General features: G+C 37.1%; 1 protein-coding gene across 5 annotated transcripts in view; it reads right to left on the bottom strand.

Moving 5' to 3' along the window:
• LOC134529681 (synaptic vesicle 2-related protein) overlaps nt 1-24,537 on the bottom strand; it is a 77,723-nt gene that overhangs the window by 30,908 nt on the left and 22,278 nt on the right. For all 5 annotated transcript variants that reach the window (XM_063364031.1, XM_063364032.1, XM_063364035.1 and 2 more), the window contains exons 6-11: nt 23,599-23,662; nt 21,823-21,948; nt 19,769-19,983; nt 8,171-8,361; nt 5,086-5,197; nt 2,023-2,107 (exon numbers count right to left, since the gene is read on the bottom strand). In XM_063364031.1, the coding sequence (XP_063220101.1) occupies nt 2,023-2,107; nt 5,086-5,197; nt 8,171-8,361; nt 19,769-19,983; nt 21,823-21,948; nt 23,599-23,662 (793 nt within the window). The remainder of the gene's footprint in view (nt 1-2,022; nt 2,108-5,085; nt 5,198-8,170; nt 8,362-19,768; nt 19,984-21,822; nt 21,949-23,598; nt 23,663-24,537) is intronic.

Below are 24,537 nucleotides of genomic sequence, written 5' to 3'. Positions count from 1 at the left end.
GAAGAAGCAGTAGTGGAAGACATGGTGCAATGTGTGAAGTGTTTGAACTGGGCACATGAGTCATGTGCTGGATACGGTCCTGATTGTGTCGCGTATATATGTGATTTATGTATAAAATAAACTGATTTTCCTTACAGTGTAATAAATCTCCAATTTTTCAAGCTTATGCCAATACTAGCCAATGTATAACCTATTTAATAATTTCAATTTATTTTTTCATATTTTCAATGTTGCAATATTTTTTTAACATAATTGTCAAAGTTTGAATTACATACAATTAGTATGGTGATTATAAATGTTTAAATAAAGTAGTCATAATTTTAGGCCTGTTAAGTGAGAGTGCGATTTAAGATCCGCCATGGTGCGATCTAGGACACTGGTTCCTAAATCGCACTTATTGTAGACTCTTGATTATCTGCCAATAAAAGCTATATTATTGAAAACCTATGTTTTGTGACATTCTTCAGTGTATCTCTACTAACTGCATTCACAAAAACTGTATTCAGATATTCGAAAAGGTTAAAACGTTAAAAAGCAAACAAGATTTATGCATTTTTCCCCTATATTTTATATATTTTGTATGCCCACTTTAGAATGTTACTAAGTAGGTCTTTTCGTCTTTTGTATTGTGGGCCTTTAGAGTTAATTATTTATTTGGAATAGTATTTGCCTTATTGTATGCATGTGGTACAGGAACTATCCATACTGGTACTTGCTCGTAGTATATTGGTTTTTGAAATAAATAATTTTTTTGTTTTTCAACTTTGTTGTTTATGACTCAAACACCTTATTCATTTCGTTTTTGGTAAATATAAATTTCTTCTATGGTACACCACATGTAGGGATTAATTTGGTTTTCAAGCCTTTTCGCCTTTTTTCTGAGTGTTGTTTTGACTGTAAAAGCATCCCTGCTCGGTGGCATAGTTTTTGGTGGTCTGTGCTTCTTATACGTAAGGGCACAGGACTGCAACGACAGTCATCCTGAATATGTAAACAAATTCCTTAGTAAAACAGAAATATTTTTCTGTGGTGACATCAATATTAACTAATTAAAATACAGTGATGACAAAATCAAGCTTGACAACTTTCTACCTACATTCAATATGAAATCAGCTACAAAATATGCAACCAGAACAGATTGTACTACTCAGAATGCCATTCATAATTATTTAGCTAAAACATTTCAAAACTTACCAATAATATATGGAATATCAGTTAATGATGCACAAGTTTTAGTAACTAGCCATGAGAACAAAATCTCCGAGAGAGAACACTTTAAAATATTAAATAGTTCTCTACCAACTTCAAATATTAACTTAACAATGAACTGTGGCTGTCAATGTACAATACAAGGATAACAATGAAAATTTAAATCAATGTTTGAGTTCTATTCATTTTAATTTTGAACTTAACATTCCTTGTATGTAAACAAATATGTATAAAAAACATGCGCAAGCACCTGCAGTTGGAATCATATTGGAATCATGGTTCCAAGAGAGAGCGTAATGCATCGTCTTCAAGTATTTGAGACAAAACTAGAAGTATTGCGGCATGCAGAATGTCATGAAGGCCACACTTATGTTGGTCGCACTTTAGTTTTAAGCAAGTCAACTGTACGCACAATCGTATGAAAAAGGACCCTATCAAACTTTTATATAAGTCTGATGCTGGTGGTTGTACTAGCGGGAATATGTTTGACACTAGATTCCGGAACAGAAATGAACAGATGATTCATATGGAAAAGGTTGTTAAATGAATGGTGCAATGAAAAAAAAATCTTGGGCCTGACAGGATTAGTGTTAGCCAAGCAGTAATATATGAATAAGCACTTTAATTTCTGAAAAATTAAATTGTAAATATCCGGGCAGTAATATCGGTTTCACTGCCAGTAAAGAAGCAACATATGACATACCTACTGCACAACAAAGCATATTATTTTCACCACTGCCAATGAAAATGTATTTATAACTATTTAGACACACAAGTTCATGTTTATTAACTCAAATTTAAAAGCTTACTTACCTCCGGTGTATAGACGTAGGCAGCCTGAAACACTCCAGCTGCAATGCCCCTTGTTATGAACAACATTGTTGTCAGAAAGATTCGACTGAAAAAAAAATCTTAATAGAAGAAACATTTTCACATTTCAGTTTGGCTACATGCCAAAATGTTAATTAATACTATAATTTTTGTACAACACAAATAAGCATAAGCTAAAGCCCTATTAATACAGTACATATTGGATAAACATTTGCCAACTTACTGACCCAATATCACATTTGTTTAGATATTTACAGCCTATAACATACTTATATAATGAAACATAAACTGAATTAAGTTAAAAATGAAATTCTAATTTAGTATAGGGGACACTTGTGATTAAATTAATTTGAACATACATTTTGCTTTAAAAAATGGTTTCAGCTCTGGTTCTTTGTTGATTTGAATAAATGGCAAGGAAGAGAAGTACTCAAATAATGCTGCTGCATTATGATAGTCAAATACTGAAGTAGGAATTATAAAATAATACTAACCATATCAGAGATGGGTAGAAGCGTTAAAATTTGATTCAGTCAAATTAACATTTGATTTAGTTCCATACATCATAATAATAATAATCTTCAAATAAAAAAGCAACAGGTTTAAGCAGTAAGAGCAAATTCATTTTATTGACTGGAATATTAAGCTACAAGATGTGTCAAAAGTGCTACTCTAAATACTTTTTTTCCCCAGTAAGAACTGCTTGCCATCATTCGTGGTTTTACTAATGCTCATTTTCATTCATCCTATGTTAAATGTTTGCTGTTTGAAACACTTTAGCTGTAAATAACTAGTGTTATTGTAATTGGGTTGTCGTAACTATATGAAACCAAATCAAATAAATTAACTTTAAACAGTTTAAACCTTAGTAATACAATTTTTACTTTATAAAAGACTTAGAAAAACACTTGACTCAAAATAACTGTCATCACCAAATGAACTACCTAAAGTCTTCTTCTGCAAGAGATGTAGCGAGTTGGCGCGGTGGTAAGACGCTACACTCACATGCCATAGGACTTGGGTTCGAATCCCAGTCAGGTTATCCTGGTTATGGTTTCCCATGTTTTCTTGAAATCACTCCAGGCAAATGCTTGGATTGTTCCTTGCACTAAGCCTTGGCCAATTTTTTTCTTTATTCATGTACCAGGAATGGGAAACACGTGAACCTATGTCAATCTATACTGTTTCTCAAAATATTAGAAACATGAGATCAAAACTTTTAAAACAACTTACCATTAACAATGGAAAAAGAGAGCCCTAATTGCATGGAAATGCTTTGCAAAAATGGGAATGTCTTTGCTAGGCACTAAAAGCGGAGCTCAAAAATATTAATCAGCTTCTAAAACAAATGGCTAAGCCTGAGTATAAGCTAAAAGAAAATATTGGGACACTTTGGAATAGTAATTTAACATGCTAGTAATGACAGTATTAACCATTCTCTTCACTGGTCTTTATTTTAAGTTGGTATCAATAAATTCTAGTTGCATTTAATTGCTTATATAAAGCATATCTGCAGCATTTATGAACATAGATATTAGTGCAGAAAGGCTGATACTCTGTGCATGTGTTTGTAATTCGCTTAATGGCAACCAGATAGCATAACAAGAGAGTGTTTGAAAGAGTGATGCCAGTATGAACTGTTTTCTTTTTCTTTCTGGCATGAGATGAAAAAGGTTGAATTTTGGCATTAGAAATGTGTGGTCGTGTTGGGACCACAGTGTGGTTGTAAGTTACAAGGATTGACTAAAAGAAAATTAGCACTATTGTGAGTTTTCATGTCACAGAGGTCAAGGAAATTATTTAATATCGCCATTACAAACACAATGTAATTGTGTGCAAGGTTTTCTGCTCACTAATATAGAAGAATATTGCAATTTCTGTATTGAAGTTTTGGAACTACAATATACTGTTGCTAATCAGTTATCGATATGATAGTGTTAACTTGGAATGGCTTCATATCTCTGTTAAAGTTAGACCTATGTATAATTTTTACAAGGTCAAATATTAGAGCAAATGTATCTTTGTTTAATAATTTATGGAGATCTAATTTTTTTTCTCCACAAAAGCAGATGTTCTCTTATAGAATAAAAAAAAAATATTTCTCCACTTAATCATGAGGATTGGTAATCATTAGAAGGTTTTCAATTATAAATGTACTAATTATCTAGTTATTACCATGGGCCCTATGCAAAGAGCTACTCCTGAAAATGGCTGAAAGATCACTTTCAAACAAATGGCAGACAGGGCTGGAGCAAACAGGAGGAGGAAAAAAATAGTACAAAGTTAATACTCAAACCAAATTTCAATGTCGCAAAAAAAAACCTAATTTAGAAATTAAATCAAGCTAGCTACACACTTGCAGTATGAATAAACACTGATGGGAAAACTAATTAATCTACTAACATTACAATAAATTATAATTACAATGTTGTTACATGCACGCCACCATGCCTGGAGCCTTTGATCAACTCGTATGCCAGTCGTCCTAAAGCAAAGTGATGAATAGAAAGCGTGGGCTTGCTGTTGTACACCATCAGGCAAACGGCCAAGCCAAGACATCGAAAGGCTAGCTGAGAAAGTTTGGTAGGGGCAGGGAAGAGAAATGTAGAAGGGTGAAGGGGAAGTTTGCAGGAGGGGAACGAAGGTGGATGAGAGTACTGCAACAGAGGGGAAGCAAAGTATGAGCTAGAGCAGAGAGAATTACAGATGCCAAGGGGCCAAACTCAGCTCAGTCGCAAAGTGAAAGATACAGTCATCATACCCCTGGACAAGAAAGAACAGAGAGCAAGTGCCATCTGGTAGCCTTGCATTGTTTGCTCGAGAAACATATGGTAACATGCCATGCTTGCTCGTACCTGATGCTGTGTGGCTAAATGATTACCATTTTGTTTGCATCCTACCAAGCCATTACTTGTGCGGCACAGTCGCCAACCTGTCTGAGCTGAACACTTTGTGAACAAAAGATTGTGGAGCTTGCACTCTTAGTCAACAGTCCGCTGCTGTAAAACATGCAGTGCAATGCAGTTTGAGCAAATAACCACTTACCTAGAGGTGCATATGAAGAGGAAGCACACGCATGTAGTAAACAAAAAAAATTGCAAAGCCATCGTGTTTTTCCGGCCACACTTCTCAATCACAAATATTGTAACGAAAATTCCTGCGGAAGAATAACATTTTTCTCAGTTTTAAAACAAAATCCTGGTTGCAAATGAAAACATAAAAAAAGAGAGAGAGAGAGAGCGTGTGTAACCAAGTACACGTGATGGAAGTGAAACTTCATTGGCAATTCAAACCTCAGCTCATAAGAATATCGTAAGGGGTAAAACGGCAGAGAGAGAGAAAGAGAGAAAGAAGACAATTCCCTAAATAAACATGAATTAACAAAATGATAACTCTTTTCTAAATAAATATGAATTACCAAAATTAATTACTCACTTCAAAATAATTGTTCAGGATATCAATAATATTATTCATCAATCAATATACATAGATAAATTAACAATAAATATTACTCACTGTTGAAATAATCACATCATAAAATGTTATATTAAGATATTCAGGACCCCTATTATAGCATGAAAACAATTCTAACTACAATTATAATAATTTTTAGTATTACTCAGCAAAACCATTTAAACAATTTAATAAAAAAAAATAACACACCGCTGGGTTTCACATCATTGAAGTTCTACAACCACTTTGAACATTTAAATGAACTTTATTCTTTTTGTTCAGTTTCCATGAGATAACAAATCCACAACACTGCCACAAATAGTGAACATTTGTAAAATTAAAAATTAAAAAACAATAATTGCAAAATCATTTTTGTTATAACTAGCTACATCTCCAGCAGTGAATAGCCAGACAGAGAAAACTGAATTTTTACAGCAACATTTGAGAGAGCTAAATGTAAAAGTGGAAGCAACTTGACTTATTTACAGCCATCATAGTATGCTGCTGCAGTGTGAGGCAGTCCCTAGACAGCAGTGACCTACAGAGAGCCAGGGAAGGTACAAAGAAAAGCAGCTAAGTGACCAGGTGAAGTGGAAGTGGAGGAAATGGAGGAAACTAGAGAAGATTGAGAATTTTCTATGACCATCAGAGCTAATAGAGGACATGGAAGGAGTCCTTCGGAATGTAAGTTTTCTGACTTACTATTGTGCCACCTAAATTCGTCAAAAAAAAATTATTAGCTACATGTTACTGGCCACGTGTTTAAGTAATTTTGGTGTGATCTTACAAAATTAAAATTATAAATATGTGATGGTTCCATCACATGTATACGTTTTTTTTTGGCTTTTGGTAACTTGTATTTTAACTTTAATTAATTTATTGTACTTGATTTTATCTTCTATTGTTTGAACATAATTTTTATATTGCTTCACAGATTTTAAATTTAAGTTGCTGGTACAATACTAAATGTGTTAACGACTGTTTGTAAAAGATAATGTTTAAAAAGTTAACATAATATATGTTGATTCTGTTTATATAAAAAGAGTTTTTAACTTAAAATGTTCAGTGTTTCATTTCAGGTTGGTAATAGACTCTTTAAATTACCTTACGAAACATGTGGACTCGGTGGTGATCTGAGGTGTTTCCACGGAGCAGCGGCGCGGCCGTGATAGCGAGGCGAGTTGAGCGAGAGCCTCCGCAGCAGGCGGATGTGTCTGTGCCCGCACAGCTTTCTGCTGTTTTGGACGACCAAATGCACCGTTTCCCGAGGCATGCTGAGCCAATGTCCTTTATGCAGAAGGCAATGTTTTTTTGAAGTGAAACTTCCAATGCGACTTCCAACAAGGTTGCGTTAAACGTTTAACGCTCCTGGGGAGGGGGAATAGAAAGAGACAGAGCGAGAGTGAATGCGTGTTTCAAAGACACATAAATAGTGTGTGTGTGTCATTTCTCTATTTCCACGGGGTCTCGCCGCGTCAATTTTCTCCTTGGGGCAAACCCGTTCGCTTAATTAAATAAACAGCTTTTATCGTTGAATGATTTCATGATTTATTTTAGTTTGATTTGATACAATATGATTTCACTAAAAATCAACTTCTACCCCTTCCTATTTTCATTTCCACATTACGAAGTTTCACTTCTTCCGCACGGAGGGACTCCACGCACTATTTTTTTTTACTTAAGTTACAAAAAACTATCCAGTTCCATGGCGGAAGGAAGCAGTTCCATCGACAGTTGGAGTATAATTAGTGTAAACTGTGTTGCGGTTACCGAGAAGCCACAAGACTGTGATAGAGTCAGCTGTGCGGTGGTTTTAGCGGCCAGTTGGGTAGTGCTCGCGGTAGGTTTGCCAAAGTTTTAAAACCAAAGAAAAATTTAAGTTTTGGAAAGTACTGGCGTGCACAGAACAAATTTGTAGACAACGTTTTGGTATGTACACTCTGCCCCAAAAGCTTGTGTTTTCACAAAATTTGATTAACGAATGAGACACACATAGATTATGACTAATGTTGTTTAGTAAAGCAAATCTGTGCACAGCAAAGATCCAGTATGTAAAGTACTACTACATGTGGCATCAGTAGTTTGTGGTCATTTTCCTGGCAGCGAGAAGCTATGTTTCGAAGGGTAAAAAATCAAGCTCGGTGTATGGGGGGAAAAAAAGGTAAAGGCAAGATCTCACAAGAACAGCGTAACTGAAGGACTCCTAGCAATACCTTTTTGTAGAAAGTATTTATTTGTAATTAATTTTTTTTGTAAGTAATTTTTGTTTTGCTGAAAGCACAAACAACATTATGCACCATGAATATAGGTCACAAAAACTAATTTCTGTAGTCTTTCTCCTTTTAATATGTACATTTGTAACTATTCCCTCTTTTGTTTGTAAAATTTGTATAGTAGCAAACTTTTTGAAAGTTTTTGGAAACAAAATAAATATTGCTAATTCGTGCAACATTTATAATTTGTTAGGATGCGAGTTGGTATCACCCTATGTTTTGGTTTAAGCTTTGCATTAGTTAGAGCAGGCATGCTGTGAGACGTGAGTTGTGGTTAAGTTTAGCTTTGTTAGCATTGAGTTTAATTTTGTTACATTTAGTCTGGTTTACTCCTGGCGGCATGTCTGGATTGCATTGCCTTGTCTTGACTTAGGCAAAGCATAGAACATATAAAATTTTCTTACCTGGAAATTCAGCCAGTGATGTCCATAATAAGTCCATGTAATCTTGGGTTGTCAGTTCTTTGCAATCAGCCCAGCAGGTTTCACGAGATTTCAATTCCAATGTGATTTGCTCAGAGCAATAAGATTTGTTGTACTCAAACAATTCAGCTGCCATCAGTACGACACCATAGTAGCAAAATGCACAAACCATCCTGGCAGAAATATCCATTTTATGTGTTAAAACACAGACAAGTGATGTACCATGCAAATGATGGAGTAATGAAAATAGTTTTAATGCAAATATAATTTGCCTAATAACACTGCTGTCCCAAAGCTGGTAAAAAAACAAAACTAAAAAAATGTGCAGTATATTATGTGCATTTCAATCACAGCAAACACAAACATTTTTCAAACATAAAAGCATATAAATATTCTATATGGATGAAAACAGAATAATGAAATATTCTAATCCAGCAAACAATACTTATAGTAAAGGGTTATTTAATCTGGCACTGTCGGATTAGTGATATTTCAAACTATTGAATATCAATATATTTTAACATAAATACCAAAGAAAATAATTTATATTACAGCAATATATCAAACAAAGTGTAAAAGCTATTATATGACAAGAAAAGTATATAAAAGCAATACTGTTTAAAAATGTATTTGACATCACATTACATCAAAGTAAACAAACCCCTGAATTTACCCGAAAAAAAATTGAATGTCTGTGACTTGATTAGTGGCGAATTACAAAATGTGCTGAACTGAAGAATGCCGACTTTATTATTAGTAATTCCTTAATAAAAGTTTTCTTGGTTACATATTATGTACTATTCATGATAATGCTCACGACTATGCTAACATAATTTATCCATTTGAGACATGCTTTGTCCACTTCTGCCCAAGCATGCACGCTGCCTTGAAAATACCTAGCCTACATGGCAGTCCTTAGTAACTAACTTGTAAACATATAAATACACAAAGTTAAAGACTATACCACAGTTTTAATACATAACATGTTCTCTCTTCTCTTAGTATGTCACCAAAACAAGTACATTGTTGGGAGAATGATGCAGCTGCATTTAATTTCGTTGAGAGCCTGAATCTTTCTAACCACAAACAACTCACCATTCTGTGGTGAAGATACTTTGGAATTTACAGAACTTTCTTGAACTGCTTGCTGGTTGACCTTGATTGTTCACTTATCCATTACTGCCTACGCTTTCCTCTGAGGTGGCTCCCTCTGAAGTGGTCATAGCCTAACATGCATGCCACTATCTTCTGTTGTGCCACTTTTAGTAAATTTTATGGCACCTTTCTATTTTTCATTGAATTTAAGATTATTTTTCTTAATTTTATGTAGGAATTCTAAATTTTTTATTTTATATTTTTCTGGCTGTTAAGGCATTCCACATGTCTTAGACCTGCAGATGATCGGTACATGGCCAGAAAGTAACACGGTTTTCCATTTACACTTTTATTCCCTTCGACAATTACTACTTGCCCTCATACATATCACAATTAAACTTTTACAAAGCTCTATGGCATGAATCGAGTTGGGTGTTGTGCGAGCCACCCTCGAGGCCGCAATCAAGATTCACGAGGTTGATTTCAAAGTTCCGTTGAGGAGTAAATAATTATTATTTAAACAGTCTGCTGCCCGAGGACATTATGAAAGTGAATGGAATTAATGAGTTAAACAGAATTACTTGGTCAGTGATGGCAACGGATGAAGTCCTGGGGTGCTGGCGCGTCCTAACTTGTTCAGTATTGATGTCAGACTGGGCGACAAAGCGCACTCTCCAAGGGATCATGGCGTCTTTGCGCTGCGCAAGAAAGCCATTGCGCTTATTAAAATTTGTGGCATGGGTAATTGCAAAGGAACACACAGAGACACATAAATGAGACACGTCCTCCCATTCCCTCATTACTGATTAACATATAGCAATTTAGTAATTAATATTTTTAATTTTTCCCGCTTCTGCCAACTTTGGGTCCGCTCAGGATTGTTCCACTCCGTCTTTGTGAAAAGCTTATAATTAGGTCAATTACGTTATTAGGGTGCTTCAAGCCATTCTGCTGTAAAAAACTACCTTTAGGACCAAAAGAAAGAATTAAAATTACTTGACATAATTAATTATAACGAACGGATGTCTTGTGGAGTTGTGGGGCACTGTTTGAACACACACACGCATACGTCACTGACATACTACAGCGGTACAAATGCCGGAAAAGTATCGTTGAAGGTCGGGAAGGGAGTGGTGTCTTACCAGGCTTATGGGGCAAAGAACCAAAGGACGTCAATCTTGTATTTTTTTACACGCTGTCAAGTGATAAAAGTACTGCTCTTAAACTCTGCACATTAAATGTAAATATGTATATGACCTCATAAAGCCACAAACACGTTCATGAAGCAATTATCATATGTAAACAATAGTAAACGTGCAAAAGTAGCAGCAGCTTTCGGGCCAGCCCTGTAGAAATATGTGAAACAACCTTGTTGTGAGTTGCACCACCAATGCCTACAGGCAAGCAAGACATGCAATAAGCAACCAGCAAATTTAAGCAGAAAATCCAGGATGCAAGCAATGCTGTCACTAGGACAAAATGTTTGTGTTACCTAGATTCAATGTCAGTCAATTCCCCATTCTGCCAAAACCAGAAGAATGAAGAAAATGCAGCCCTAAAACACTGTTGAACCAAGGAGAGAATTAGTTTGAAATTATCCCAGTCACAAGGCAGTCTATAATCATCTAAACTATAATCAACATTTCGTAGTCATTCTGTTATAATTTTAGGTTAACATTGTTATAAATAAGAAGTTCACTGCAGTTTTATCATCTTGAGTCTTTAATTGCACGTCTGTACAAGCTTACACGTTTTCATTGTTCCTGCCCCACAACATGGCCGCCCGGATGATGGTTAACATGTTGCCAACATAACATCTTACATCTCCTTTACTATATATGGAATGACACTAAAAACATACAAAATTTACACCCAATAAACTACAACCAGTTCACATAGTTACATGGCTCAACAACAGTATCTGTTTACATTTCAAGTTTACATACAAAACACTACAATTAGGTAGCTCACATGCAACTGTGACTGTTTACATTTCCATATGTCTACAACTAATGTACATAATCCTCTAAATAGCGAGGCCTTCTAATAGCCCTTCCTGGCCTAAGGGTTGGCAATGAATCGAGCATTGTTTCTTCACTACCACTGACAGAATCAGAACACAGTTCAATAATAGAAGTAGCACTTTCACAGTCTCTTGGCAAGTCAGTATCACAACCTGAAGGCACATTATTTACAAAGCCAGGTACTGTCCTTAAGTGTTTTCTGTTTCTCCGGTAGACAGTGCCATCTAATGTCTTAAGCAAATATGAACGAGGTGTATCATATTTACTAACAATAGTGGCTGGGTCCCACATATTACCTTGTTGAACTCTAACAAACTGATCTGGATGCAATTCAGGGAGGGCTTTCGCACCCCTATCAAAGTACAACTTCTGACTCTCCTGACGTGCCTGTAATCTATCAGGAACATCAGCATGAATGTGTGGTTTAAGCAGATCTGAGTGAGTGGGAATTTTGGACTTCAATCGACGGTGCAACAGCATTTGAGCTGGGGACAGTTGAATACCAGGAATAGGAGTACAGTAGAACCCCAATTATCCGCGACTCGATCATCCGATTCGCGGATTAACCGCGATTTATGTCCATCAAGTCCAATTTTTTAGTTACATATAACCAATGATTCAAAATGTATGTAAATGTTAAAATACTTTGCAAAATGTATGTTGGTCAAAGTACTTTGACTCAGTTATGTTTATATACACAGAAAGTTTAAAAAAAAAAAATACTAGTACATACATACGTATGTACATAATATTTTTGTGTTCCATGTTACGTGAATAGATTATACACTGGTGCGCGATTCCACGTCCGCATGACCGGACTGTACACTTCCGCGCGCAGCACGGCGCCGTGCCACAGAGATTACCCGGCGCATGGAGACAGTCCATTCCATTAGTGTACGTTGTTGAAGCGTGAAGGTGGTGATAATTTTATGTATTGTAACAGTGATCTGCATTCCGACGGATTATACCATTGTGTTGTGCGGAAGTGTTGAGCGCAACATTTCATAATGTCATCAAATGAACAGAAAAGAAAGCGAGTGGTACTGTCCATCGACAGCAAAACAAAAATTATAGAAAGATTTCAGAGTGGAGAAACGCTTGCAAACTTGCGACTGAGTTTAATGTCGGTAACACAACAGTGCGCGACATCATAAAAAATCGCGAAAAAATCCTTCAGTTTGCTTCACAGGCTGACACTTCAAGTGGATTAAATAAACGCAAGACGATGAACGAATCCACATTTAGCAGCTTGGACACTTGTTTGTTTGAATGGTTTCAACAGAAAATGTCGGAGGGTGTAGCATTAAGTGGCGTAATTTTATCACAGCAGACGTAATTTTTTTAAAAAAACTAGGTTTGACAGAAGAACCATTTTCCTGTTATATTACTTCTCCGTTATTTTATGAGCACCGACTGTACGGAAGTGTGTGTGTTGCAACTAGTGCTTGGCACGCAAGATAAATTCAGCCTATCACTTGCTGACGCGGCGCAGTGATATGACGGTGTTTGTTTATTTCAAAACTCAGCTAAGAGTGAACGGAGAATAGATATAACGACCCCTCACGGTTCCCGAGATTAGGGTCGTTATAGAGAGGTGGTCGTTATAAGATTTCCGACCCATCTGCAACACTAAGTCTAGGCCGTTTTTGCACTAATTCCACATTCAGCAAGCTAAAAATAAAAAATCTAACATTTTAAATTCATATAAATAAAGGGGGATAAAAACACCGTGAATTATACGAGACAGAGACACCGTTTCAAAACCATCAAATCAAGTCTCAATGCACTGGTATGAAAAATCTTATCTCGAAAAGAATTTTGAAGGCAGTCGTTCTGTAAAACAATAACCAGCCCAATGGTGTTACTGACAACAGAGCAATGAGCTAAGTGTGGCAGCGTCGCTTACGCGCAATGAAAAGAATGCGTGACCTTGGCAGCTATCAGCTGTCTTGGGCCCTCAGACTGGCGGGCGGCTAGTCACACACCTCGGTGCAACAACGACTCGCGTGCCCACGTCTCCGCACACGAAAGACTTAAAAACCACTGCTGCCCAGCACTAAGCAGTCCGCTTCTATGTCAACAACGCACACGCACACAAAGCATGTGTATATATGTAATCTCCGAATGTTCACAGATGGCTGTCTGTGGGCTAATGACCTTTGAGGCAAGCATGACTCGGCTAACCGCGATTTTCGATTATCCGACTCACTCGTCCCCTTCATTAACACGGATAATCGGGGTTCTACTGTATTTCTGTATTCAAGTAGTGCTAGAGATAAGGGGATTTTACACCCTGATACCTTCCGTAACATACGCTTTGTAATATCCACTGTTTTTTCAGCAAGCCCATTAGACTGAGGGTAGTGTGGACTAGTGGTTTGAACTTTAAAATTCCAACATTCAGCAAACTTCTTAAATTCATAGCTGTTGAAAGGCACATTATCAGAGACAATTAAATCTGGACTACCTAAACTAGCAAAAACATGTTCCAACTGTTTGATTACTTCAGTTGATGATTTATCTGTAAGAAGTTTCACTTCTAACCATTTAGAGTAGTAATCGATGACAACTAAGAAATTCTTCCCTGCGAACTGTAAGATATCCATCCCCAAATGAGCCCAAGGCCGGTCAGGTATTGGATGTGGCAACAACGGCTCCTTAGTGTTGCATCTTTGATAGGTTTGACAAACTTCACATCTACCAACAAGTATTTTAATGTCCTGGGACATATTAGGCCAGTAAAGTGCCTCTCTGGCTCTGGCTTTACATTTACTGATCCCAAAGTGAGTTTCATGGGTTAAAGATAGCATGGCTGGTCTCAGAGATGCAGGCACAAATATTTTTAACCCAACAAAAATCAAGCCATCTACTACTTCCAACAAATGCTTTAACCTCCAAAACATTTTACAGGAATCAGGTAACAACTGTTTTGAAACAGGCCAGCCATCAGAAATAACCTTCATGAGGGCCGAGAGTTGGGGATCCTGTGCTGTAGCTTCTCTGAACTGCTCTTTTTTTCTTCAGACATGGGTAGATTGGACACCAATGAATGAACTGAAAACTGCAAGTCATCATGGGAGTTATCATCACTTCTCAGAAATGCCCGAGACAAAGCATCTGCAACATACATTTCAGACCCTGGTTTGTGGACAACTGTTACTGAATATCGCAGCAATTTAAGCCTAATATTCTGAATGCGAGGTGTCAACACATTTAAGTCCTTATTCATGATGCCTACAAGTGGTTTATGATCACTGTGAACTGTTACTGGCCTCCTATACGTAAATTCATGAAACCTTTCACAAGCAAATTTTACAGCCAAAAATTCCATTTCAATTGGTGCCCACTTCTGTTCAGAGCTAGTTAGACTCCTTGATGCAAATGCAATCGGCTTGTCATTCTGTAAGGCACAGCAGCCTATTCCCAGAGAGGATGCATCAGTTTGGATTATGAGTTCCAGGCTTGGGTCATAGACCCCTAAAACAGATGCAGAAGAAATGAGATTTTTCAGCAATTCAAATGCTGAATCCTGTTCACCTGACTACTGCCAAGGTTCATCGCTGTGAGTAAGGAGTCTCAAAGGAGCAGAGACTTTTGCTAGATTAGGAATGAATCTTCCTACATACTTTACTAAGCCAAGAAAACGTTACAACTCTGTCTTATTACAGGGCACTGGCATGGACACAATAGCTTCAACATGTTTTGTTTCTGGCTCAATACCTTGTGCAGAGATTACATTTCCAACATAGCTTACACGAGATGCTTGATACTGAAACTTAGATTTATTAAGCTTGACATTACATTCTCTAGCTCTGCACACCTTACGAACTATTGACTCTAAATCAGACTGAGTGTTTGCTCTCATAATAATGTCATCAAAGTATATCTCAAATCCATCAATATCACCAAATATCTCAGTTGTTATCCTCTGAAATATCTCAGGAGCACAACTAATTCCAAAAGGTAGGCAATTAAATTTAAACCTCCCAAACGGTGTTACAAAACAACACAGCTCTGAGCTGGCCTCATCAAGAGTGACCTGTAAAAAACCATTAGACAAATCACATGTTGCATAGTACTTGAACCCTGCCAGTCTTGAGGCGAGGTCTTCTGGAGAGGGAATAGGATGCATTTCCCGCTGAATGGCTTTATTAAGGCTATTGGGATCAAGACATATTCTCAGGTCCCCATTTGGTTTTTCAACTATCACCAGATTGTTTACCCATGCCGTCGGACTGGTTACTTTGGTGATGACACCCGCCTTCTCAAGTTCTGTCAAAGCTATCTTCAGTCTATCAAATAAACTACGTGGAACTCTCCGACAAGGGTTAGCAACTGGAGATGCATTAGGATCAACATAAATAGTAAGTGGCTTACCAGGAAACTTTCCTAATCCTGTAAATACATCTTGGAACTCATGTAGTAAGTCCTCCTTAGATGATCCAAAATGTTGATTGATAGCACTGACACGCTGGACCAGGTGCAGTTTCTGGCAAGCTTCCAAACCCAGAAGAGGAACAGCTTTAGGAACGTCCACAACTTCAAACTGTAGGTAATGTAGATTATTGCGCACAACACATGGCAGTGTGATAGACCCTAAGTGAGGTATTTCAAACTCCCCATATGCTCGCAAAACTGGGCCGTTCTTGTGAATGTGATTATCACCTACACAGAGTTTATCGAGCAGAACAAGCGGCAATGTGTTGACTTGCGCAGCCGTGTCAAGCTTGAATTGTACAACTGTGGAGACAACAGTGATTGGTTCCCACCATGACTGATTATCACGAGGAGTGGGTACACCAACTTCAGATATATATAGGTACTGATTAGGATTATAGACAGTTTCATCTTGATGTGACAGTGATTCTACATCCACAGAGACAGCATTGGCTTGACGTAGGTTAGGCTGCCTATTGTGTTTCCTATGATCTGTAGATTGTTGACGGGCCGATGGATTCTTACACACTGCTGCAAAATGATTTTTATGGTGACATTTAGCACATGTTTTATTAAAAGCCGGGCACTGCTTCTCACGTCCATGATTGTATCCACAATAACCACAATTACGACTGGGCTGTTGCCTAACATAACCTGATTTTCCCAGACTTTGGGGTGACTGAACTGACAATACATCCTTAGATGAACTTGCATTTGGATTCCCTGTGGTGCCTTGCATGGCTTTCAGCTGAATACGACTTGCTTCAACAGACCGGCACACATCTACAGCTTTGTCAAGAGTCAAGTCGTCTCCACCTTGCAGCAGCTTCTCTTGCATAACAGAGTCGTTAATTCCCGCCACTAATATGTCCCGGCACAAAAAACTTTCTTGCTGGCCGAACTCACACACGCGTGAAAGATTTTTAAGATCAGTAACAAACTGTTCTATTGCCATACCATCTGGCCTCCTCGAAGTCAAGAACTGGAACCGATGATACAGCAAATTCTTCCGTGGCGAACAGTACTTATCAAATCATGCAATCACTGTTTCAAAATTCTCCCGTTCGGTTTCAACGAGGTTGAATGAGTTGTAAATCTCAATCCCTTTATCTCCGATAGCATTAAGTAAGAGTGCAACTCGTGGGATCTCGGCATCATCTTTTATCTTTAAAAATTGCAGATACAGGTTGAATTTTTGCTTCCAAAAGGTCCAGTTTTTGTCTAGGTTACCCTCGACACAAAGGTGATCAGGTGGTTTCGTAAACTTGTCCATTTTGGTCTTGATGGCGAGCCGAACGAACTTTCTACATTCGCAACACGAACACAAATAACCCCGCGCCTGATACCATGTTATAAATAAGAAGTTCACTACAGTTTTATCATCTTGAGTCTTTAATTGCACGTCTGTACAAGCTTACACGTTTTCATTGTTCCTGCCCCACAACATGGCCGCCCGGATGATGGTTAACATGTTGCCAACATAACATCTTACAAACATAATACACTTGATTTTATATTCATCCAATACATATTATACTTATGTTTTGTGTCTTGTACAGTAAATGTTTTGTATATACAGTAGACTCCCCAAAAAATGAAGCTGTCTGGAGTCATTACCCTCGTGTTACGGGCCATCCACTTTTTATTGGCGAATAAACCTATCCAGACACAAAAAATTTTTTTCAAGCTTTAGTGGAAGTGATTAAGTGTGGTACATATCTTTGCTGGTATTTACTACCATTTGTGCAGCTCTAAATCACTTTAACTTGAGCAACTAATCTTATGAGATTCTTTTTAACAGACCTCTTACTGTTAAATTTAAGGACATGGAACTTGCACTTGCTTTCATTTGTTCTTTGTTTGCAGCAACAATTTTCAGTGATTTTGTGTTTTACTTGACACTGCTCAAAACTATCAAACTAAATACAAAAGGAGAAGACTAGAATAAATTATGTTTAAGGCATCCTGTGCCTCAGCACCATCTTCCTCCATGAAATGCTTCAAATGCTGAAGACGATGGCAAACACTTGGTGCCAAATCAAAGCTAGAGGATGCGGTAATCCATATTCCCAATTTCTTAAATTTTTTTATTTGATCATATATTTGACCAACAGAAAGTGACTAAAAATTTTAATGAAGCAACACAATTTCACAACCAAACATATTGTCTCTGTTGTATTGGATTGTAAGAGATTGTTTTTATAAAGTTCTCACAGCAGTGTTCAACAATTATTTTAGTAGCTTTTGGATTAAATTAACAGAGCAAAATTCCCTCCCATCTCAAAACATAGTAGCCTAAACATAATCTTGAAAACTGAATAGCTATAATTTTTTTTTGGCTTCTTCAGAGATCTAGAATACTTCAACTCCAAAAACTGAAGTTTTAATTTCTGTGTAATGGGAGAGAATTGTAAACCTACCTACACTGTGTCACCTGTACCTGCATTTATATTGTGTGCTGAAAAAAAGTAAGAGCAGAAATATTACATTTCTTTAATGGCCATATATGGAAATGGTACACACCTTGTGTAAACTGCAATGTTAAATGTGGATATCTGTTAATTTAATTCTAATTATTTTAAGAGGAAAAGATATACACACACACACACAATAATAATAAATATTTACACATTAAGTGTAGTTGTTTTTCCACTTTTAAAAAAAGAATGTTTGAATTAACCAATATCACATTTTCTTACTTAACCATTTTTAATTTAAAATATTAACTCAAAAATAAGCTTACTAGCTACAACTTTTGTCATACTGACAATGCTGGTAATGTGAAACCATTAAAAAGATTCTAAGGGTTGCACTTAAAAACCAGGTTGATGGTGAGTTAAAAATTTTATTATTTAGGCTTTGGAAGAATATAACTCCTGTTTCTCAAAATTCTAAGACACGGTTATACTTGCAAACAATATTTCCTTTTGCTTACCTTCCTCTAAGGTTCAATTTCCTTTCCTACCACTCATTCATCGTAGTTTTCCTCTCTCAGTAATTACCCCACTACTGATAGGCTAATTTCATCTACACCTATTCACATTATCCTCACTTTTATCTTGCATATTTACCACTGCCATCTGCCTGGCAGATCATGTTCCGAATACCACGGTTTACCTTAAATCATACCCAAATTAAGCTCTTACCAACTCCCCCCCCCCCCCCCCCCATTTCATTCCCTTTACTCTCGCTCTATTTTACAGGAAAAAAAACAACCATCTCAAAATAAAACACATGAATCCTCAATTTTATTGTTAAATTTACTTTCTCATTAAATTAATGCTTTTGAAATTCCAGAATCTGGATCACCTGAAAAAATTAAGTCGTACAAAAACATGTAGAAGTGACACAGACGAGATACAACAGTGACAGAATGCCATCGGGGAGAGAGAGGAGACAGCAACTGCAGTACCCCAAGAAAATCTACTGGTTCATTGCGGGGACGCACCACAATGCCGAAATACCACAACGCCGACAGCTAGAAAACTGCTGTGTACCACAATGCCGAATTACCACAACGCCGAAATACACTAACGCCGAAAAATGTCATTGCAGGACTGTCACAAAGGTTAGGTTAGGTTAGGTTAGGTTAGACTAGGTTAGGTTAGGTTAGGCTAGGTTAGGCTAGGTTAAGTTAGGTTAGGTTATATCATGCTATGCTAGGTTAGGTTAGGTTAGGTTAGGTAAGGTTAGGTTTGATTGTGGTATTTCGGCGTTAAGGTACATTTAAGAAACACACACAAATTCATTCAGTTTTTATTTCGGCATTGTGGTACACAGCAGTTTTCTAGCTGTCGGCGTTGTGGTCAATTTTGACATTCGGCGTTATGGTATTTCAGCGTTGTGGTAATGACCCGTTCATTGCAATGTCTGCCTCATTTCCTGCACGAAAAAAATCAGGATCTGACCCCACTAGGAATCAAAAATGAGTCAGCTTTGCGGAAAGCAAGTGACATAATTACTGATTACTCAACCACTGTGGCCGAAAATGACACTGATTCACACTGATGCAAGGTCAACTTACCAGATAAACCACAGCAGTAGTGAAGTTCGGCGACTTTCGGGACTAAGAAGGTCTTTAATTCGGCCCCTCAGCCTTGTATCGCTGTAGTCATCATCCACAACCAGGCGACCAAGCAGCATTGGTTTCCCATTGTCTGAAGCTACTTTTTGCAAAGTAGCTAATGCTTTTTCAGTCTGTCCAGTTGCAACATGAAACCGTGCACTTTCAGGAAGCCACTAAAATTGTAAGCACAAAAAAATTTATTGTGAAATTTATGGCAAAATATTTGTTAACTAGTTATAAAAACATCAAAAATACAATAATATATGATATTTTAAACAAAAGCATCAAGTAAACACCTTATATAAATTTAAAAAAAACTATAGTTATTTTTGTTTTAAAGCAGTTTTATTACTACCAATATGAATGCATATGAATGTGTGTGCTTGGCCAACTTGTTGAACCAACCAAAACAATCATATAAACTTCAACAAAACCAAAAGATAAGATAATGAAACAACACTTGATTAAAAATTATCAAAATAAATTGTGATAATCTTCCGAAAAATCATAATATGTCTACGTAGAGGCAGATCCAAGAGGGATGAAATGACGTATTCTGGAGAAAAAAATAGGTTAAACAGTTTCCAAGCACAAGCCCCTCCTTCACAAGCTTTTGAATCCACTATTGGTATAAAGCAACTACCAAAATTTGGAATCATGTCATATTTGTTGTACAATACAATAAGAGCAAAATGATACATTTCAACCAATATTTAAAACTTTTGGATCCAAATTTACACATGAGCATGAATCTGTAAGAGAACAAACAATTACACTGGCAGACTGAATACAGCCCAGGATATAATCTATGTTTCAGCACATCCAACAAACTGCATTTCAAAAAACTGCCATCTCACTGTGGGCCCTTGATTTTAAAGTTACTTGGTAACTCCTTTCTCGCTTGTGTGTGTGTGTTTGTACTTTATTCATTTCTTGTGCTAAAAATGAACATTTCCATCTAATACACAATGCAAGGACACTCTTTTTAATTACCTTGCTGACAACAAATTGTTTAAGATAGGAGATTTTTTTTTTACCTACGGCTGGTAGAGATGAGGTGGGTGAAGTTAATTTAAAATTCAAACAGAATAAACTAAATAACTCATGTTAGCACTCTATGATTCACGGCTATAATTATAACATGACTTTTTACATTTACATTAACGAATTATGGTGGTGTCGATGAATGAGATCCAACAAGTGGACCCCACACACATCTGCTAGACTGAAAGGTTGTCAACAGAAATTGTGCAAGACCTTCACTTACTTTAGGGAAAGAAGTTTTAGCTATTCCACTATAGGAATGTCAGCAACAGTAAAAAAAAAAAAAAAATTCTGTTAATGCTTAAAATGTTTTTGTAAGGCATTAAGAATTTAGGTGTTTTAGTAGTTATCTTGCAGTTAGACTTGTGCTTTACCTTACAGCCAATTGTAGCCAAACGGTGGAATATAACTTGAATTTTTTCATAGAGTTTGTAAACAGTCACAGGTGTAATATCATAGTATAAGCTAGCCAAGTAAACAAACTTGAGGATGATATATACCACCATCAAGCATTGATCATCACCCACTTCTCCTCCTAGTTACAAAGTGTTCTCTTTGTTTGGAGTTCTTTTTCTGGCTGGCTGCCAAGCTCTACTCCACCTTTCAGACAAAGGAAGACTGCAGTCACCCTGTCAGCGCTACAGCACAAGGCTTACATTCATCTGTCATGTTCTAGCAGCTGCTTCTACACTTAACCTGCCCGCTCCCCCATTACCAAGGTTTGACCAGGTCTGAAGAACATCGGAGATAACATCAATGCCATTGTTATGGAAAGAGTTCTTGCTTATATCAGTCGTACTGAGACTATATCATAATTAATGAACACCATTCATCATATATTATTAAAATTATCACAAGAAAGTCATATAATCAATCAGAACAGAGAATAACAATATAACTACAAATTTATACCAAATTACATTTTTTTTTACTTATAACAATATTGGATCCAAACGAAACCAACTTACCGGGGTCACCAATGAAAATATAAGCAAAGGAACTGTAGACAAGGCCAGCAGCCATTTCCAGCCAAGTGTGGGCATTATAACAAGAGCCAGTAGTACCTCGATACATGCGCCCAGTGCCCAAAAACACTAGAAATAAAAAAAAAATTAATTTTATTTGTGAAAAATCAATCTACAGTAAACATCTGAAATATATTCTATTATACGTAGTGACATGTCAACCATATTCCATTATGTTACAAAAGTGAAACATTTTATTCTTTAACTTCATACACTAACCCTGGTTGCAAAATTGTGAGACAGCATATTGAAATTTTTAACATAAATCAGCAAGGTTTTCCTCAAACAATACGGATGAGGCGAAGCGTCGTAACACCTTGGCGAGCGCGATCGAAACAAGGAAAAGTAAAGCCAGGAGATGCACTTGTGCTAGTGCCGTATGTATTTTCCGCCCCATCTAGACCTCTCACTGACACCAACGAATGGCGAGAAGGGAAAGAAGCACCACCGCCACCTTCCCCCTCCTTTCCCAACTTTTCTAGTCTGCAACCGCATTATGATGAACGTTGAAACAAGTCATTCCACTACTGAAGACAGCCGCCTCAATTCCAAATTGCCCCACAGTAGAGCATCACCAGTGCTTCTTCTGTCCAGATCACGCCACAAATTTTCTGAGCATGAGGGGGGGGCGGTGAACCAGCTGGCCAGCATCCCCTTCCTCGGTGACCCCGGTGACACCACGCCGGTCCACACCGAAGTCATCTGCGACCCTGCCTGGGGTGACTGGGACCCACATCAGGGTACCCACCCTCCTGAACGGGAGACTCATGAAAGCACTGGTGGATACAGCGGCGGGTCACACCTTATCCTGGTGCCCGAGGTCGGGACACTAGCACTGGCCACACTCAAACAAACATCAGCGTCCATAATCAGGCCAGCCATCGATGGCCTGAGGGATGGGCTTATCCTGGGTCTTCCCAGGCTTGCCCAGGAAAATGACAAAATTGAAGTTCCGCGAGGGGAAGATGCATATTGACACCTGATGCTGCCACACCGTGTATAGCCTAGGCCACACAGGAGACCCCAGCTGGAAGCATCTGTTCATCTGGCTGACGTCCCCAAACACCACCACCTCAGTGAAACAGTCCTGCTTCAGCAACCACAGGTTCTGAACCATTTAGTGACTGTAATGGTCATTCTACTGGTGGAATTCAAACCCATGTTCACTTTCTTTGTCTCTAAGACAGTTTCTATATTTTATAGAGTAATAACCCAATCAATTGTTATGGACAACACTATTAACATCATAAACTATTTACTTTATGGTTCATGAACTGAAATACCTACAATTTATTATTACTTAATCAAACATGAAGCTACAAAAATTTTTAACACATCATTTTGCTTTGAACAAAGTAACAATAGATATAATCCCAATCAATTTCTGTCCACGACATTGTAACAGAAAAATTTTTGTTTTCATCCTTACTAATTTTATATTACTGACAGAATCATTTTGAACTTTAGTGAAAGATATTTATAAATATATTACTAAAATACAATAAGTAAAAAGTAAAAAATCTTCCTTGGAAATGAAACTTCAAAAACTACAAAATCTATGTTGAAAATATGCTGTTAATTATTTTTTTATTTCTTACAGAACACATTCATACAAAAGTTATAGTTTATAACATAAATATAAATACATACAATTATTTAAAAATAGTTATTTACTCAAAAACTTTAAGTACATTGCATAGAGTGAAATTAAAAACTTACATCCAGCAATACCACACATCTTGCTCGTTGTTTAGTAGGTAAAAATTCAGCATAAAGTGTCACTCTGAAAGCAAGAAAATTGTAACATCAGATTCAAATTAAAGCAAATTTACAAAAAAAAAAAATAGAATTTGCACTCAACTAATGAATACAAACTGTTTATTTATATTTTTCTACAAAAATATTCCAACAAAGTTGACTGTCTTGTGGTCTGGATTCTCTGGGCAAGCTTTGAATAGCATCTCAGGTTTTTAGGCTCACATTGCTATACATTTTTCCTGTTGGTCTTCCTTGCTTTTTTTTGCCATGTGGTTTGTCAGGAATTAGTTGTCATGTATAACTGGCATATAAACATCACTTGAGTCAGTGTCTGCTTTGTGTTCTGTAGAACTGAGAGCATGTTAACTTAGGTTGGTATTATCATTATTCAACAGAGCAGAAGCGGTCTGACCTAAATTTAAATTGACTGACTTGTCTAACTTTTAATTATTGTCCCTGATAGGTGTCTGTATTGGAGGTCTTTATACACTTCTGTTAGTGTTGACAGCGTTAATGTCGTTTGTGTTTGGACAAGATGAACTCGGGGTTTACCTAGAAGAATTCTCTACTACTGATGCTCAGGTTGTTACAGAACGTTTTCCACATTAGTGTAACACGGGGGACTCCAAGCAGTAGTGTTTGATCTGATTGCAATTAGAGCATGTACTAGGGTGTCCTTTATACAAAACAACACCCATATGACCTTCAATTGTTATAACTGAAGAAATAGTACGTATACCCTCCATTTTGACAAGACACAAGTCAGTCTGCACCTTAAATTTGTATGAGTGTCCCCAAACCTCATAAGTAATTGATTTTATTTTCCTGTACTGAGTCAGAGCATTGCATGTGTTAACATTGTTAACTTTTACAGGTAAGTTGATTACATGAACTTGACAT

Source organism: Bacillus rossius, chromosome 2 (assembly GCF_032445375.1).
Source record: "Bacillus rossius redtenbacheri isolate Brsri chromosome 2, Brsri_v3, whole genome shotgun sequence".
NCBI classification, from domain to species: domain Eukaryota; kingdom Metazoa; phylum Arthropoda; class Insecta; order Phasmatodea; family Bacillidae; genus Bacillus; species Bacillus rossius.
Note: the sequence above shows the minus strand (reverse complement) of the source record. Positions and strands in the feature narration are given on the sequence as shown.